The sequence below is a fragment of the Kogia breviceps genome, chromosome 6 (genome assembly GCF_026419965.1).
Source record: "Kogia breviceps isolate mKogBre1 chromosome 6, mKogBre1 haplotype 1, whole genome shotgun sequence".
Taxonomy (NCBI): domain Eukaryota; kingdom Metazoa; phylum Chordata; class Mammalia; order Artiodactyla; family Physeteridae; genus Kogia; species Kogia breviceps.
In genome coordinates, this window is record NC_081315.1 from 133,265,945 (window position 1) to 133,281,463 (window position 15,519).

Sequence of the window (15,519 nt, forward strand, 5' to 3'; positions counted from 1 at the left end):
TAGAATTTATGAGAATACAGCAGGATTGATGGATACATTGATCAATATACATAAATCAATGTAATTCCTATGTTGTAGCAGCAGCTGGGCATACCTACCATGTATTGGCCTTTTGGGTTCCAGGCGTTGTGGCTATGCTCACATTATTTAATACTAAAAACAGCCTCATAGGTGTATTTGTCATCTTCATTTTAACAGGTTTTGAATCTGGGACTTGGATAACTTGCCGAAGGTCCTACTGCTGGTAATTTAGGTGAGGCTGGGACTGCAACCCAAGTCTATGTGACCCCAACTATGTGACTCTCATTTCCTCCCAGTAAATTGTAGAGAATGTAATGATAATAATCCCTTGCTCCTAACCCCGACTCTTTCTTTTTACTCTGATATTCTGTTTTTTAATAGGAAAATTACTCTCATACTCTCAAGTTGTACACACAACATGGAGAAATATAAATGGTCCTAGGAGAATTTCATGATATTCTGGACTAAATCCAGACGGTGGCGGGCCTAAAAGGAAGGTGGCCGCAAGGGCAACTGAGGAGAGCGGGGAGAAGCCGGAAGGCGCCCAGCATCACTGGGGCCCGGGGTCTGTTGGGAGCAGCGGCACCCAGTTCCCCGGCTGCTCACGCACTCACTGCCTGCTGAGAGGCGAGGCCGCGACACCCGCCGCGTCGAAGAGGACAGAGGACGGCGTCGACGGGTGTCACCGACTTCTCCGCTGTGTCTGTGAGACGGAAAAGCGCTGTGATTCTTTAACATAGAAAGACCAGAGCCAAAACATTACATTGCGGTCTCCACAGTACCGCCTTTGAAAACGGATTTCACGTTCCTCATAGCAACAGCAGCAGGAGCTATAGCCACCCTTGCTACTGCGGCTGTTGCATCATTGATAGTGGTAAGAAGTCTATAAGTTCTTTTAGAAAGTGGACAAATGAGGACAATGAGCGAACGAAAAAACCTCGTAAAAAAGTCTCTTTCATGAGACCAACCAATGGGAAACAGGAAAGACATGAGGAATCGGGCGAGAAGGAACAGGAATCACACAAGGAATTGGACGAGAATGAACAGGAAACCCAGGAAGAAGTGAACAAGAAGGAAGAAGAAACAAAGAAACGAATGAGAAGGAACAGGACAGCCAAACTTCGTAAGTATAAAGTACATCTTGGTTAAACTTCAGGCAGACGACAGATGGCTGATCAAATGAAGAAAGCAGACAGCTGGGGCAGCGGAGGCTCCTTTTCTGGGGACCAAAGGGCAGAGGCTGGAGGCCATGCACAGGCTTGCTTGGGTGTCACAGCGACACACAGACGTAAGGTTCCTTTCCTGTAAAACTGGTTTTCAGAGGTAAGGGTTAGTGGAGGAGACTGCACCTTTTAGGATGATATGAGGGGAGTTACACGAAGGGAAAGTTGTCAGTGTGTTGTTTTTTGACATAAGTTTTTTTTTTTGGTATTTCAAACCCTGGTGAGGCGGGGAAAACAAAAAAAAGTCCCGTTGGCTTTCACACGAGACAGTGTCACTTGTGAGGAGAAAAGGACTCCTACCCATCCCCTCCCGGGATCGGCGGCGCCCCATAGGGCGAGGCCGCTGCCGGCCGCACAATGGCAGCCACCTTACGGGGGCGGGCGCGGCGCGGCAGGACCGCGGGCGCGCCAGCCGGCTGCACGTGGGCGCCTTGGGGCGGCGAGGCCGGCCGGCGGGGGCGGGGGGGGTGTGAGAGCCAAGGCCGCGGGCGGGCCCTCGGGGGGAAAGAGCGAGGAGGTGGTTGCCGGGTCAGCAACCGCCAGGCTGCGCACCCGACTCCGGGCAGGCCTGGGCAGCGTCCTGCCCCTGCGACCGGCCGCCTCCGGTTGCCACAACAATTGGAAGGGGTCCTTTCGAACACGTGGGCAAACCGCCGGCGGCCGCTCTCACCTAGTCCATCCGCAGTGCTCCCCGCTGCCGCGCGGTGGCGACCAAGCTAACCAGTTCTGCTTCCCCTCCTCCTCTCCTGCCCGATCCTCCCCGCTCCCGCTTCTCCTCCCTCCCACTCCCGGCTGCCTCAGCCGCCTCCATTTTCCAGATCTTTCTCGAACCCGCAGCTCCTCGGGTAGCCGTTGCCCGAGTGCTGACGGAAGCGGCCGAAGTCGAGGCCGGGAGCAGCCTCGGGCGCGGAGGGGGAGCTAGCGCGCCTCCCCAGCGACCGAACGCGCAGGCGCAGACCCAAGTAACTGCCGGTTGGAGGCGGCCGAGCCGCAGTGGAGAGAGACCTGGGTGGCAGAGGTTGCGGCGCGGGCGGCCTCCACCTCCTCCAGGGTTCCTCGACGCGCTGCCCTCGTTTTAATGCGCAGCGACTTCGGGTCATCTCTCCTTTGCTTCTCGTAGGAGTCGCAGTTCCAGGAGCAACAGCCTAGAAGAGGACGCGGTACCCGCACAGGGGGCTTCAGCACCATCCCCCGACCATTAGGCGGCGGGATGTCTGTGGTCGGCATTGACCTCGGCTTTCTCAATTGCTACATCGCAGTAGCGAGGAGTGGCGGCATCGAAACCATCGCCAATGAGTACAGCGACAGGTGTACCCCGTAAGTGCCTTGTCTGGTCATAACCCTAGGAAACGTCTCCTCCCGACCCTTACGCCTGTCCCGCCCGCTGGTTTCTTCTGATGCGCGGAACTCTGAGATGACAGGTGCAGTCCATCAGCTGCGATCTCTAGGGACCGCGGCTGGCGGGCCCAGGTGGGGGTCGGACGTACTCGCTCCGCACAGCTGCTTTTCTTTCAAGGAGAAGGGACTTAACTCGGATAGCTGGCCCATCTCTCCTTTCTGTACCCACGCCCCCCCCCCCACGCCGCCCTCCGCGCCTCTGTCCACCGGCGGCCCTGCTTTAGTTTTCGGGAAAGGGATTGGAGTGGGACCACCACCATGTCCGAACACTGGAGAAAGATCTTTGGTTACCCCTAATGGGGCTTGTGTGGGATTATTGGCCGCGGGCGGGCATCCCCGCGCGCTCAGTAGAAAAACTGTTTATTCTTTCTGCCCTTCCTCCTTTCCCCATCTGTCAGCGTGACAGCTTTCTCTCAAAAAAGTAGGAAATGAGAGCTTAGACTGCAAATATCAGAAGATGAGTTGCAAGTTCATCTGACCCAGAAAACCTTTTTTGTTTGTTTTTAAAGAGGAGATTGAGATATTCAGGTTTTTACCTCAGTGTCCTTGAGAATTCGAGGTAATCGGATCGGTTTCCAGGGGCGTAGGTTAATGGAACATTAATAGGGAGAGAATCAGGGATGGGAGTCATTGGCCTCAAGTATTGGTAATGTTCATCCATTAAAGGAAAGTGGGGGAGTTAGAACCTACCGAAAGCATATTTCTACAGAATGAACTGTTGGAGAGTCAGAGGCCGCTGCCCTGTATAATAAGCATGACTGTGAAGTGATTGCATTACGAACACTTAACGAATCACTTAGGAGGAGTGGCATTATGTCATGGAAACATGTTTCCATATGTTCCATTGTTTCTCTGATCTGGGAAGTTAGCAAAGAATAGAATTGGGTAAGACAGGGTATGAAAAACTAGTTTCTTATTGTAGACTCCTGTTACCGGTAATTTTATGAGGAAACCAACTGTCCATATCTTATTTCCTGTGGAGAGGCAACTAAACATGTTAATTTGACCCTTCTGAATGGTCCAAAATACAATTCTTTAAATATAAGACTAATCTTGTTAGTGTTAAGCTAAGCCTTTAAATAATTATATTACTACACTTTTATGAGTAATTTAAATTATGTCAAGGAGATGTTGACGATAGCTTACTTTAATTAGTTTGTGCTTTGGTTTCTTTCCAAGAATATTCTATAAGGTTTTATACCACCTTTTTCTAGATTATATGCATTACATTTCTTTTACTGAAATTTTGGATCTTTGTATTCTCAAATGTTAGCATAGGTCAGTTAATTTTCATAGTACTGTTAGAACTCTTCTTTTTACATCTTTTTCTGGCTTTTATGTACAATGAGAAGGTGAAGTATTAATTGTGAACTATTTATGACTTCATCTCTACAACGTTTTGTTTTAAGCCACAGCAGATATGGGCTTCTGCCAGAAAAGGACAAGGAAATTCCACTCTCCTCTTTCAGTAGAGTAAAGGTTAATGGGGGCAATCTTTGGCTTCAGGGACTTAGTCTATGGAGAAAAAGTGAGAGGTAGGATGGACGTTCCCCTTATCTTTAAAGCCTTATCCTAAAAGATCATAAACCAGAATTGTAAAACAGATACTGCATTTCCAGGCTCAGAAATCTTAGTAGTGGGTCCATGACTCTTTAAATTTAAAGAGTCTGGCCGAACTTTCAAAGAGAGTTATTTAGAAATTAGGCTGCTTATTTAAGTCTTCTAGAAGTCTCTTCGTTAATATTCTTAAGCACATTGGCAAATTCTTTGTGGCTGAGATTTAATGATCTTTCTGATTGTGAGTAAGAGAGTCACTTCTAATATCTAGATTTAATGAGCCTAATCCAAAGTAGAAACTTCTAAAGGTGGAAGGACTGTATTCCTAGGTTGTATCAGCAACTCTTCCCTTCTTTCTGTGGCTGTGTACTGTCATTTATCTCAGGAATGTATCTTTTATTGTTATTGAACTAATACTTCACTGTAGTCCAGTGTTTTTATACTGTATGTTTGCTTTGCAGGGCTTACATTTTTGAGTGAAAACATAGCCCTTTCTGATCCCTAGACATTTATTCGTTAAATGCCTCTCTTACAAAAAACATAACTATTAGAGGACCTGTAACTTTTCTAATACACCACAGTGTTTAATAATACACATAAACTAGCTTTTCAAAAAAATTTTTTTCCATATTCCAGTTGCTGACATCAAGGTAATATGACACAGGTATCTCTGAGATGCAAATACATTATAAAAAGATCCTGTGAGGACTTCCTGGGTGGTCCAGTGGTTAAGACTCCGAGCTTCCACTGCTGGGGGCACGGGTTCGATCCCTGGTCAGGGAACTAATATCCCACATGACCTGACATGAATAGAATAGAATAGATTAAAATAGAATAAAATATTGATAAAAAGATCCTGTGGAAAAGAGGTAGGAAATGTTTGATTTAGTTGGTTTCAACATCCATACTTTTTCACATTTGTTTCATTCTTTAACATACTTGATTATGGATTCATGGGAGAATCCCACGTATAAACAAAGGACAATTTAATGAAAAAGATAATTGCTTAAGTTTGGTCTACAGTTAAGGGACTGAGGGCAAGTAGTTAAACCTGTTCTTCAGATTCACCTTCTGTAAAGTTGGGAGTGCTTGTACTAGCCTCTCTTATCTCATGCATAAGTTGAAGAGGAAGAAAGAAATTAACATGCATAAATTGAATAAAATATTAACTTATTTTTTCTGAATATTTTCTTATTTAAAATTATGCAAATAGTACATGTTCATTGTAGAAGTACAGGCATGTTAAAAGATGAAAATAAAAATTATAATTTTTCCATCCAGAAATAAAACTTCTAGATGGTTTTCTCTGTGTGTATTTCAAGGGTAGATTATATTTTATATTCTATTTGGTGTCCTCTTTATATATAAAATATATTTCTATACTATTAGTTTTAGTGTCTGTATAATCATTTCCTTAATTTAATTCATCCCTTATTGGATATTCAGGTTGTTTATATTTTCTTTTTGTAAGCAGTGCTGCGATAACTATCTTTATAACTAAATTTTTGACCCTTAATTCCTTCAAATAAGTTCCTAGAAGTAGAATTACTGAGTGTGCACATTCCTAAGGCCTTAGATATGTTTGTATTGCTAGATTAAGTATAGATGTAGGGATTGGAATTTCCATGCTAGACTCAGTTATATCAAAGTGATTAGTTTCACACATGGGAAAAGAAAACTGCAGCCAGAAATCTTCATTCAGTATCAGATTAAAGTATGTGGTCAGCTAAAACATGCTGCCTGTCTGTATTGATAATAGTGATTGCTATGTGCTAAGCGTTGTGTTTGCGCTGTCACACATATCACACCAGTTCTCTGAGTTTGATAATACTAGCTATCTTTTTCCATAAGAAGCCTTAAGCAAAGTTAAGTATCTTGGCCAAGAACTAGTAAGCAGTGAAATGAATTCAGTTTCAGGCTGCTTTGACCCCTGAACCCCAATGTCCTTACATTATCCATTGGCATATAGATGGTATCTATATATTGGGTTCATGGGGGTGTAATGGAACAAATTGTCTGGGCAGTTACTGTAGAGAGAAGGATCTTTAATATCAGTCAAGTCATCTATTTTTGGCTATTTTTTAAGAAGTATTATCTTGTTTTAAAATGTTTTAATATGCTTTTAAGTTATTTTATGAACATGTAAAAATCTTGTTTCAATTTAGAAACTCATTAAAAAATATGTACACAAAATAAGTTAATGTAAACCTATGGAGGAAAGTAGTGTGGAAAGCCTATAAACTATTAACAATGGATATTTCTTGACAGAATTATAGAGTGTGCTTTTAATACATAGTCTGTAATGTTTTGAATTTTTATGAACTTATTTTACAATAAGGAAAATGGATCTTTTAATCAAACTATTATTTCAAGACATTTTTGTTAGGTGTACATATTTGTTTTGTCATCAACATTCTGTAGGATCTGACTTAACTGTTCAGTTCTCTGTTTTTCTGTGTTCATTACTTTTTCCCTGTTTTTTTTCCAGTGTATGTATAATCTGAAAATATGCGAAAATATTTATACACTACACCTCAAATATGTGAGATGTCCTCTTCAAGGCACAAAAGTAGAAATCACTTACCTTGGGGTATTGAAAATAAAAATGTTTGTACACAGAAAATGACAAAACTACAGACGTTAACAGTGGCTAGTTGGGTAGGAGGACGTTTTATGATAATAGCAGTTTGAAGTAGGAGAATATTTTTACAGTTTTTAAATTAAATATTCTTTGTACTATGTAAAATGGTTTTGTTTGTATGTTTTACTAGTAGCTTACATTAACTTTGATTTAAAATATTTTAAATACTGAAGAATTACATAACGTAAATCTCTTTTTTCTCTTCCCAGACACCTCCTAAACTTTAGTGTGTTTCCATACATTTGCAAGTATATGTATATAACTGGGATTTTTTTTTTAATGTAGAATTACATTATACATATTTTGCAATTGCTTTTTTCAAAATATACTGTGGACATCTCAGACTTGCTCATATGACTAATTTATCTCATCTTTTTAATGGTTGTACAGCATTCCGTTTATCTATACACTACCATTAGTGTACATTTCAAAATATTTTGCTGTTGACAAACAAAAATTCAATGAACAGCTTCCCCACACCCTCCTTTTTTTAAAAAATGAAATTGTGCCTAAAGGAGTGGGTGGGCAGGTATCTCACACTTTAGCATGGCCAAAGCTAGAACTGTAAAATCTTTTAGTATGAATATTATGCACGAAACAAAATGAATCTCCAGTCATTGCCTTGAATTTCTGGGTGAAAAATTCTGAAAAGTTTCTAGAAGGCAAGGAATGATAGGTACAAATTACATAATATGAGTTGAAGGTGTTTCATGCCATTGGTAGTCTTTTTAGTATGTGGTCACTAAAATAAAAATTAATGACCATAGCCATGTTCTAATAAAACTTTATTTGCAAAAATAAGTGGCAAGGGGTAATTTGCAAACCTCTGTTCTAGGCAGTCATAATCAAAAGACTTAAAATTACTGTGAATGGCTATTTGTCTTTGAACTGATGAATTTTAAGTAAGATAGTCAGCTTTTAAAATAATGTATCTAATCTAATAATTAATCTAAATACTTAAACAGTATGTCTTATTTAATGTACCTAATCAGCTTTTTAAATATTGTGTCTACCTATATAAATGTCTGTGTGATTTCTGTTAATGGGTTCAAGTTATAAACTAATTTGTGAATTACACTTACTAGAAGCGCTTGGAAACTATTAAAAACTATTAAAATTTATTATTTTTATCTGTTAAAATGTTTTATGCATTGTCCATATTTAAAGATTTGAAAGTTTATATTATTACTAACTCATATGCCTAGAAGTTTTATACTTTTAAGTAGCAAGCTAAAAAGGAAATGGTAACAATCAGTCCTTTTGAGAACATTCCTCCCCCACCCCTTCTAGGGCAACTTTTTTCCAGATAGTTAATTTTGAGAAATAATAACTAGATGTTTTCTTTACTGTCAAACTCTCAGATCCCTTAATTTTTTTATAGGCATTGAAACACTCTAAGAATGTTTTCTCCAACTTATTTGAACCACTAAGGAATCATTTTGTACAGAACACTATTTGGGAAATGATGCAGTGGTTCTCAGCTGGAGGAGATTTTGTCCCCTAGGGCGTATCTGACAATATCTGAAGATATTTTGGTTGTCACATGGGGAGGGGGAAAGGAGGAGTGCTACTGTCTTCCAGCAGGTAGAGGCCAGAGATGCTCCTGAAATCCTCTAGTGCACAAAATAGCCCCACTCCCTCAAAAAAAATTAGCCCAAAATGTCAGCAGTACCAGGGTTGAGAAACCCTGCTCTATAGACATTTTGGCAACCATAGTTGAAAGTAGTTGCTCAGCGGTTGACAGTTTGATTCAGAGCCAAATTGGCCATGCAAAGAGTGCACCTTTTGACTTAAATCAATTGACTGTCCTCTCATATCATTAATTCAGCTATTGTATTTCTTAGCATCTACTCAATGATAGCCAAAGAGGCTATAAATAGTAATTATGGTTTCATGGGACTGGCAAGGGAAAGTGGAGATTTCTAAAAATAGGGCTATTTTTAAAGTGTAAATGGTAAGATCAAGAGGTTTTGAATCCTTTGCTTTATAAAGAAGCAAACAAATTTAGTGTTGCCCTCTTAGGTGAGAAGTTTCATAGTCTGTTGGCAGTATGTGTTTTCTCCAACCTAACCATGCTTGGCTTTATAAAAATAGGCTTTATAAGAGAGACAGAAAGTTAATCTTAGATTTTAAGGGAAAATACAAGTACAGCTTTCTTAAAGTAACATCCTGTCATTTGATTTTTATGCCTCTCCTCTACTAAAAGTGATATAGGACATTCAGAAGTTTTGCTTATTTGTTTAGAGTTTTGTGGCATTCTTTGAGAATCTAGGACTACCACTGTGGTGGCAACATCAGACTGGATGTAATAGATTTAAGCTGCATTGTGAACTCTCCTTTTTTTTTTTTCTTTCAGGTATAAAATGGAATTTCTAAATAGTGGTTGAAATAATATATAAAAAGTATAATATAATTGGATTATGTGATACATAGTTGGATAAACTGTTGAATATCCTTTTCTATAAGAACTTTTATATCAACCTAATATGTGTGTATTTTCCTTGGTATTACTAAAGGTCAGGTAAAAGTGTTGAAAGAGAATAGGTATTTAACTTATTTTGATTTTTCTGAGAATCCTTGGCAGATATTTATTTAATGGCTGTGTTCTAGAATCTTTTTGAAAAAAAAAAAGTCGAAGGAAGGAATTTGAAGAACTTTAGTATGTGAGGAGAATTTTCTCTGTATTGAAACTGGGTATTTCCAAGTTATAACATTAAATTTTTTAACTTTAAAAGTTGTCTGCTTTTAACCTAAGAGAATATCTGATAATAACTATTTAGCTTTCCTTGTGAAGTGATACAGGTGCAAAACATATTTCAGTGAATACAGCACTTAATAAATGATAGTTGAATCAATCTTATTTGGAACTAAGTGTTCTAACAGAAGTTAAACTCTTGAGAATCAACCTAAGAATAAGATTTTCTGTGCATTGAAATGTTGGTAGCCTCGTATTGAAACAAGTATTCAGAAGTGTATCCAAATAATGGAGTTGAGAGTAAGATGAACTATAAACAGGCTAAGAGATGGCAAGTCCATGTTTTCTCTTATGAGTTTTATGGTGGAATGCCAACCATCTGCGTGGATTGCTATATCCGGTATGCAGATATGTAAACTGGCAAAGACTGTGTTGAATCAAGGAGTTATTTGCAAGAGAAATGAAGATGTCACCTGAACCACGGATTCTCACTGTATCCTGTTTTGGCCAGATCGCAATTAACAGTAACTTCCATTTCGTTCATCTGTTCATCACATTTAACATTTTAGTCCTAAATATATATCTGCTTGGATGTCTCAAAGGTACCTCAATCTCAACATGTCCAAAATAGAACTTGTGAAGGTCCATCCCCAAACGTTTCTCTCTTCTGTCCCATTGCACGGCACCACTATCTACCCTCTTATGCAAACTGGAAACCTAGACATTATTCTTGACACTTACCTCTTCCTATTATCTATTCCAGCACTGTTCAATAAAAATAAATATAATGTATGTGAGCCACATACATAATTTTAAATGTTCTAGTAGTTACATTAAAAAGGTAAGAAACAGGCAAAGTTACTTTTAATATACTTGATTAAATCAGTATATTCAAAATCTTATTTCAGCACGTAATCAGTGTTTTAAAATTAATGAGATATTGTAACATTTCTTTTAAAATTTTAAATCTTCAAAATCCAGGGTGTATTTCACACTTAAAATAAATACATGCAATTCAGACTAGCTACGCTGGAGCTCCAGTGGCACAGTTGGTTAGCGCAAGGTACTTATACAGCCTAGCTGCGTTTCACGTGCCTGATAGCCACGTGTGTCTGGTGGCTGCCGGATTGCACCACGAAGACCTAGTTCATTGCCAAGTCCTTTGAGTTTTAGCTCCTAAAATCTCTTAATTCCTTTTCCTTCTGTCTCAGCTGCTACTAAACTGATAGAGATTATTGATAACTTCTAGCCCACCTCCCATTCCTGTAGTCAAAATGATCTCCACCACACTCCCCTAATTGAATCCATCATCATTTACTCTTCCTTCAAATCTCAACACTTTCTCCGATAAGCCATTCCTGATCCTCTTTTAGGTCAATTTGTGCTGTTGTCTACTCTCATTGCACCATGTGTACCCATTTTTGTACCACATAGTTTACTTTCATTTGTGACTCTATAGCAATATAAGTTCCAAGGGAGCCAAAATGATGTCTGACTTTTTTCCCCTTATTATTATAGCTTTAGTATCCAACAGAGTGCCAGACATGTAGTAGTTACTTAGCATTCATCTGTTAAATTGACTGAATGAACTTAACTGCTTGCCTTCCCTGAAAAATCCTGTGTCCTCGTATAACCGTATCTTGTTCAGCCCTTGAAAAGCACTGTTCTGGGATCTGTTTTCTTTTCTTTTATTCACTTTGTATTATATGTAAGCATGGAATGTTCATTCTGTTATTCAAAAGCCTTTAATGAACTCTCATAACCTGAAGTATATTTCAAATTTATAATATGTCATTTGAGACACTGTATAATCTGGCCCTCTGATGTATCTACCAAAATGTCCTATGAAACTAGCGAAGTTGTTTTCTTCCTAGTCTCCAAGTGAGCATTAACCTTAGGAGCCATCTTCCCTTTCTTTCCCTTTCTTTCAGTAAGTACCTTGGTTATGTACCAGATATCTAGACCAGTGCTATCCAGAACTTTCTATTCTACAGTGTATGCTCTATGTATTTTCTGTTCTCTGCATATCCAGTAGCCATATGTAGCTGTTAAGCATGTGAAAGTTCTTGAGCCCTTGAAATGTGACTAATGCTGAGGAACTGAATTTTTAATTTTAGTGAATTTAAATTTTACTAGCTACATGTGGCTAGTGGCTACCATATTGGACAGTTCAGATCAAGGCAATGGGACATACATTACCTACATGGTGTTCGCATCTTAGTGGGGAGATAGTCAGTAAAAAAATAAATTGTATCAGATGGTGATACATTATGGAGAAGAATAAAATTGGGGAAACAGGAGATGATGTATGTATTTATATAAGATAGAGAAGGTATCTCGGATAAGCTGACATTTGAGCCAAAGATATGAAAGAAGTGAGAGGTCATGGCATGTGTTCCAGAAAGAGAGAACAGCGTGTACAAAGCCCCTGATGCAGAAATGTGCTTGCCCTGTTCCAGAAATAGCAAGGAGACCTGTGTACCTAGATTGAAGTTACAGAGTAGAGCAGCTAAGAACCAAACCATGAAGGGCTTTATTGGCTGTTGGCGGAGATAGGGCACCATTGAAGGGTTTTTAGCAGAGGAGTTTGTCTTTAATAGGATCACTCAGGTTGTCATATTGAGAATAGACATATACTGGGAATGTCCAAAACAGATACATATTAAAATGCTTTCTTTTCTTTCAAGTCTTAATTCAGAAATCACATCTTCCACCCACTTTTCCTAAGCCTTATTATCTAGAAGTGATTATTCTCATTTTTTGTTAGTATCATTCATAATTTTATTTTATATGTTGATTTTTTTCAATAAATTTTCCAAGCACAGTGATTGTAGCTAGTATACACACAATGCCTGTAAATATTTTTTGATTGAATGAATAATTACCTGTAATTACAACTGAAACCATGGAAACATTTTCTCGAATCACAACATGAAATTTTTTTTGAAAGTTTTTTGATAAAAATGTTACTTTACACTTGTTTTTATAAGCAGAATTACATTTGTAGTAATAAAAGCAGCAATCATATTGTTCAAAGCATTAACCTATATTCACGCAGTTAATCTTCACACAACTCTGTGAGTAGGTATTATTATCAACACTATCTTCTAGATGGGAAGCTGAGGCAAATAATGGTTAGGTAATTTCTACAAGGTTACTCAGCTGTTAATCGGCAGATCCAGGATTTAGATCCAAGGAGCCTGGCCTTACCAAATACAGTTAGTTTTTTTGTTGTTGTTGGGGGTAGGAGTTTATTAATTTTTTATTTATTTATTTTTGCTGTGTTGGGTCTTCGTTTCTGTGCGAGGGCTTTCTCCGGTTGTGGTAAGCGGGGGCCACTCTTCATCGCGGTGTGCGGGCCTCTCACCATTGCGGCCTCTCCCGTTGCGGATCACTGGCTCCAGACGCGCAGGTTCAGTAGTTGTGGCTCACGGGCCTACTACAACAGTAGTTGTTCCGCGGCATGTGGGATCTTCCCAGACCAGGGCTCGAACTTGTGTCCCTTGCATTGGCAGGCAGATTCTCAACCACTGCGCCACCAGGGAAGCCCCAGTTAGTTTCTTTAGTAAGTCATAGACCAGTAGAATTTGAAAAACAATTTTGGAACCAATACAGTGTTGCCAAGTATTAGCACATTAAAAAAAATTCTAAGTTTATTCTGACCACTATTCTATTACTTAGGAAAGTTTAAAAATATGTAAAATTCTGATTTCAGTAACCTATTTTTTGAGTAATACATAATTATATTCATTCCTTTAATTCATTTTTGTATAAAGAGAAGCAGAGTAATAGTACATTAGTATAAAAATACCTTGAGAAAAAACTTTTGTTTTTTTCCTGTTTAGAGCCTGTATATCTTTGGGATCAAGAACGCGAGCCATTGGAAATGCAGCCAAGAGCCAGGTAAATTGTTCCTGTAGATGTGTTGACTTACAGGCAGAGTTAACTTCATATTGGTAACGAAGCTCCCATTTTATGTACTTGAGAGTGAAAAAAAGAGAATAAAGAAGATGACTGGTCCTAATATCTTTGTATATTATTAGATATGTTTTGCTTTGGGTTGTAAAATATTTCTTGAATTTTATTTTTTTTATATTTAATTTTAATTTTTTTTTTTTTGCTGTATGTGGACCCTCACCGCCGTGGCCTCTCTCATTGTGGAGCACAGGCTCTGGACGTGCAGGCTCAGCGGCCATGGCTCACGGGCCCAGCCACTCCGCGGCATGTGGGATCTTCCCAGACCGGGGCACGAACCCGTGTCCCCTGCATCAGCAGGCGGACTCTCAACCGCTGTGCCACCAGGGAAGCCCTTGAATTTTATTCTTAAAAAAATCTTGGTTGTGAAGTCAGAGTATGCTACCAAATGGCGTCAGTTTTTCCTTGTATGGTCACTTTCTATGAGGGATATCCTCCTAACTAGAATATATACTTCTACAACAAGTGAATGATGTCTTTGTAAAAGAAGGTGGGAAAAAATGGAGAAACTAATATCCAGAGTAATCCTCTGTGGCTAATATTTTACTACTAATTTACATGGAATCTGTTTAAGTATTTATATTTCTAGGCTTCTGAAATCCGTTTGCATAAAACATTCACTTTTAACATTCCATGCTATAGGCTCATTTTCCTTGGACTTTATTACCATGAACCAAAACCCTTAACAATTACTTCTTACGTTTTAATATATACCTGAGTCTTCTTTATTACAAAATAAGTCTGTTTAATGGGGAATTTTTCCTCATGACTTTTTGTACTCAATTATTCAATTGACTCATTTATCCACGAATTTTTGCTTAAGATTTTATCAAGATTGTCTTACAGTTTGCCTATGTATGAATGTGTTTTTTTTTCTTTTCCATTTTCATGTTACATATAAACAAATGTTGTTTGTGCCAAAAGGACCCCCTCACTAAAGTTTACATCTCATATTCTGGCTGATCTTCTTCTTCTTTTTTTTTTTTTTAATTTTCTTTATTATTTTTGGCTGCATTGGGTCTTAGTTGTGGCACACGGGATCTTCGATGAGGCATGCGGGATCTTTTTGTTGCGGTGCTCGGGCTTCTCTCTAGTTGCAGGTAGCGGGCTTCTCTCTAGTTGTGGCATGCCGGCTTTCTCTCTCTAGTTGTGGCACGTGGTCTCTCTGGCTCCAGAGTGTCTGGGCTCTGTAGTTTGTGGCACATGGGCTCTCTCGTTAAGGCACGCAAGTTCAACAGTTGTGGTGTGTAGGCTTAGTTGCCCCGCGGCATGTGGGATCTTAGTTTCCTGACCAGGGATTGAACTCATGTCCCCTGCGTTGGAAGGCGGATTCTTTAACCACTGGACCACCAGAGAAGTCCCCTGGCTGATGTTCTAAGTGTATCATAGACCTCAGACTCTGAAGAAAGCAAACTATAAGTTACTTCTCTAAAAAAGCTAAAGAGATCAACATGGTAATTCAGCATCCCAGTAGTTTTCATCTCATAATTGAAGATCAAGATCTACTTGGCTTTAAAGATCACTAAGAGGGCAACAACTGGATCTCAATAATATTCTATAGTGCTTCCCTGGTGGTGTAGTGGTCGAGAGTCCGCCTGCCAGTGCAGGGGACACGGGTTTGTGTCCCGGTCCGGGAGGATCCCACGTGCCGCGGAGCGGCTGGGCCCGTGAGCCATGGCCGTTGAGCCCGCGCGTCTGGAGCCTGTGCTCTGCAACAGGAGAGGCCACAGCAGTGACAGGCCTGTGTACCGCAAAAAATAATAATAATAATAATAATAATATTCTATAGTTTGAACTACATGTTCTAATTAAAGAAGAAAATACTTTGCCAAAATACAAGCTATTTACAAATTAAGATGCTTTAACTTAGCATCATGTTACATGGAAGGAGTTTTAATTTACTAGCGTAGGAGCAGTTTTCAGCAGTGGAAGCAACATAGTAACACAAAGAATACGATATTGAGAGTAAAAGAAAAACATGGCAATAAAAAACATAGTTTAAATAAAAA

General features: G+C 39.4%; 1 protein-coding gene across 2 annotated transcripts in view; it reads left to right on the forward strand.

Annotated features, from left to right (window-relative positions):
• The first annotated feature begins 2,032 nt into the window (after nt 1–2,032).
• Nucleotides 2,033–15,519, forward strand: part of HSPA4L (heat shock protein family A (Hsp70) member 4 like) — a 50,918-nt gene continuing 37,431 nt past the window's right edge. For both annotated transcript variants that reach the window (XM_059066161.2, XM_067036641.1), the window contains exons 1-2: nt 2,033–2,561; nt 13,381–13,438. In XM_059066161.2, the coding sequence (XP_058922144.1) occupies nt 2,455–2,561; nt 13,381–13,438 (165 nt within the window). In that variant the 5' untranslated portion in view covers nt 2,033–2,454. The remainder of the gene's footprint in view (nt 2,562–13,380; nt 13,439–15,519) is intronic.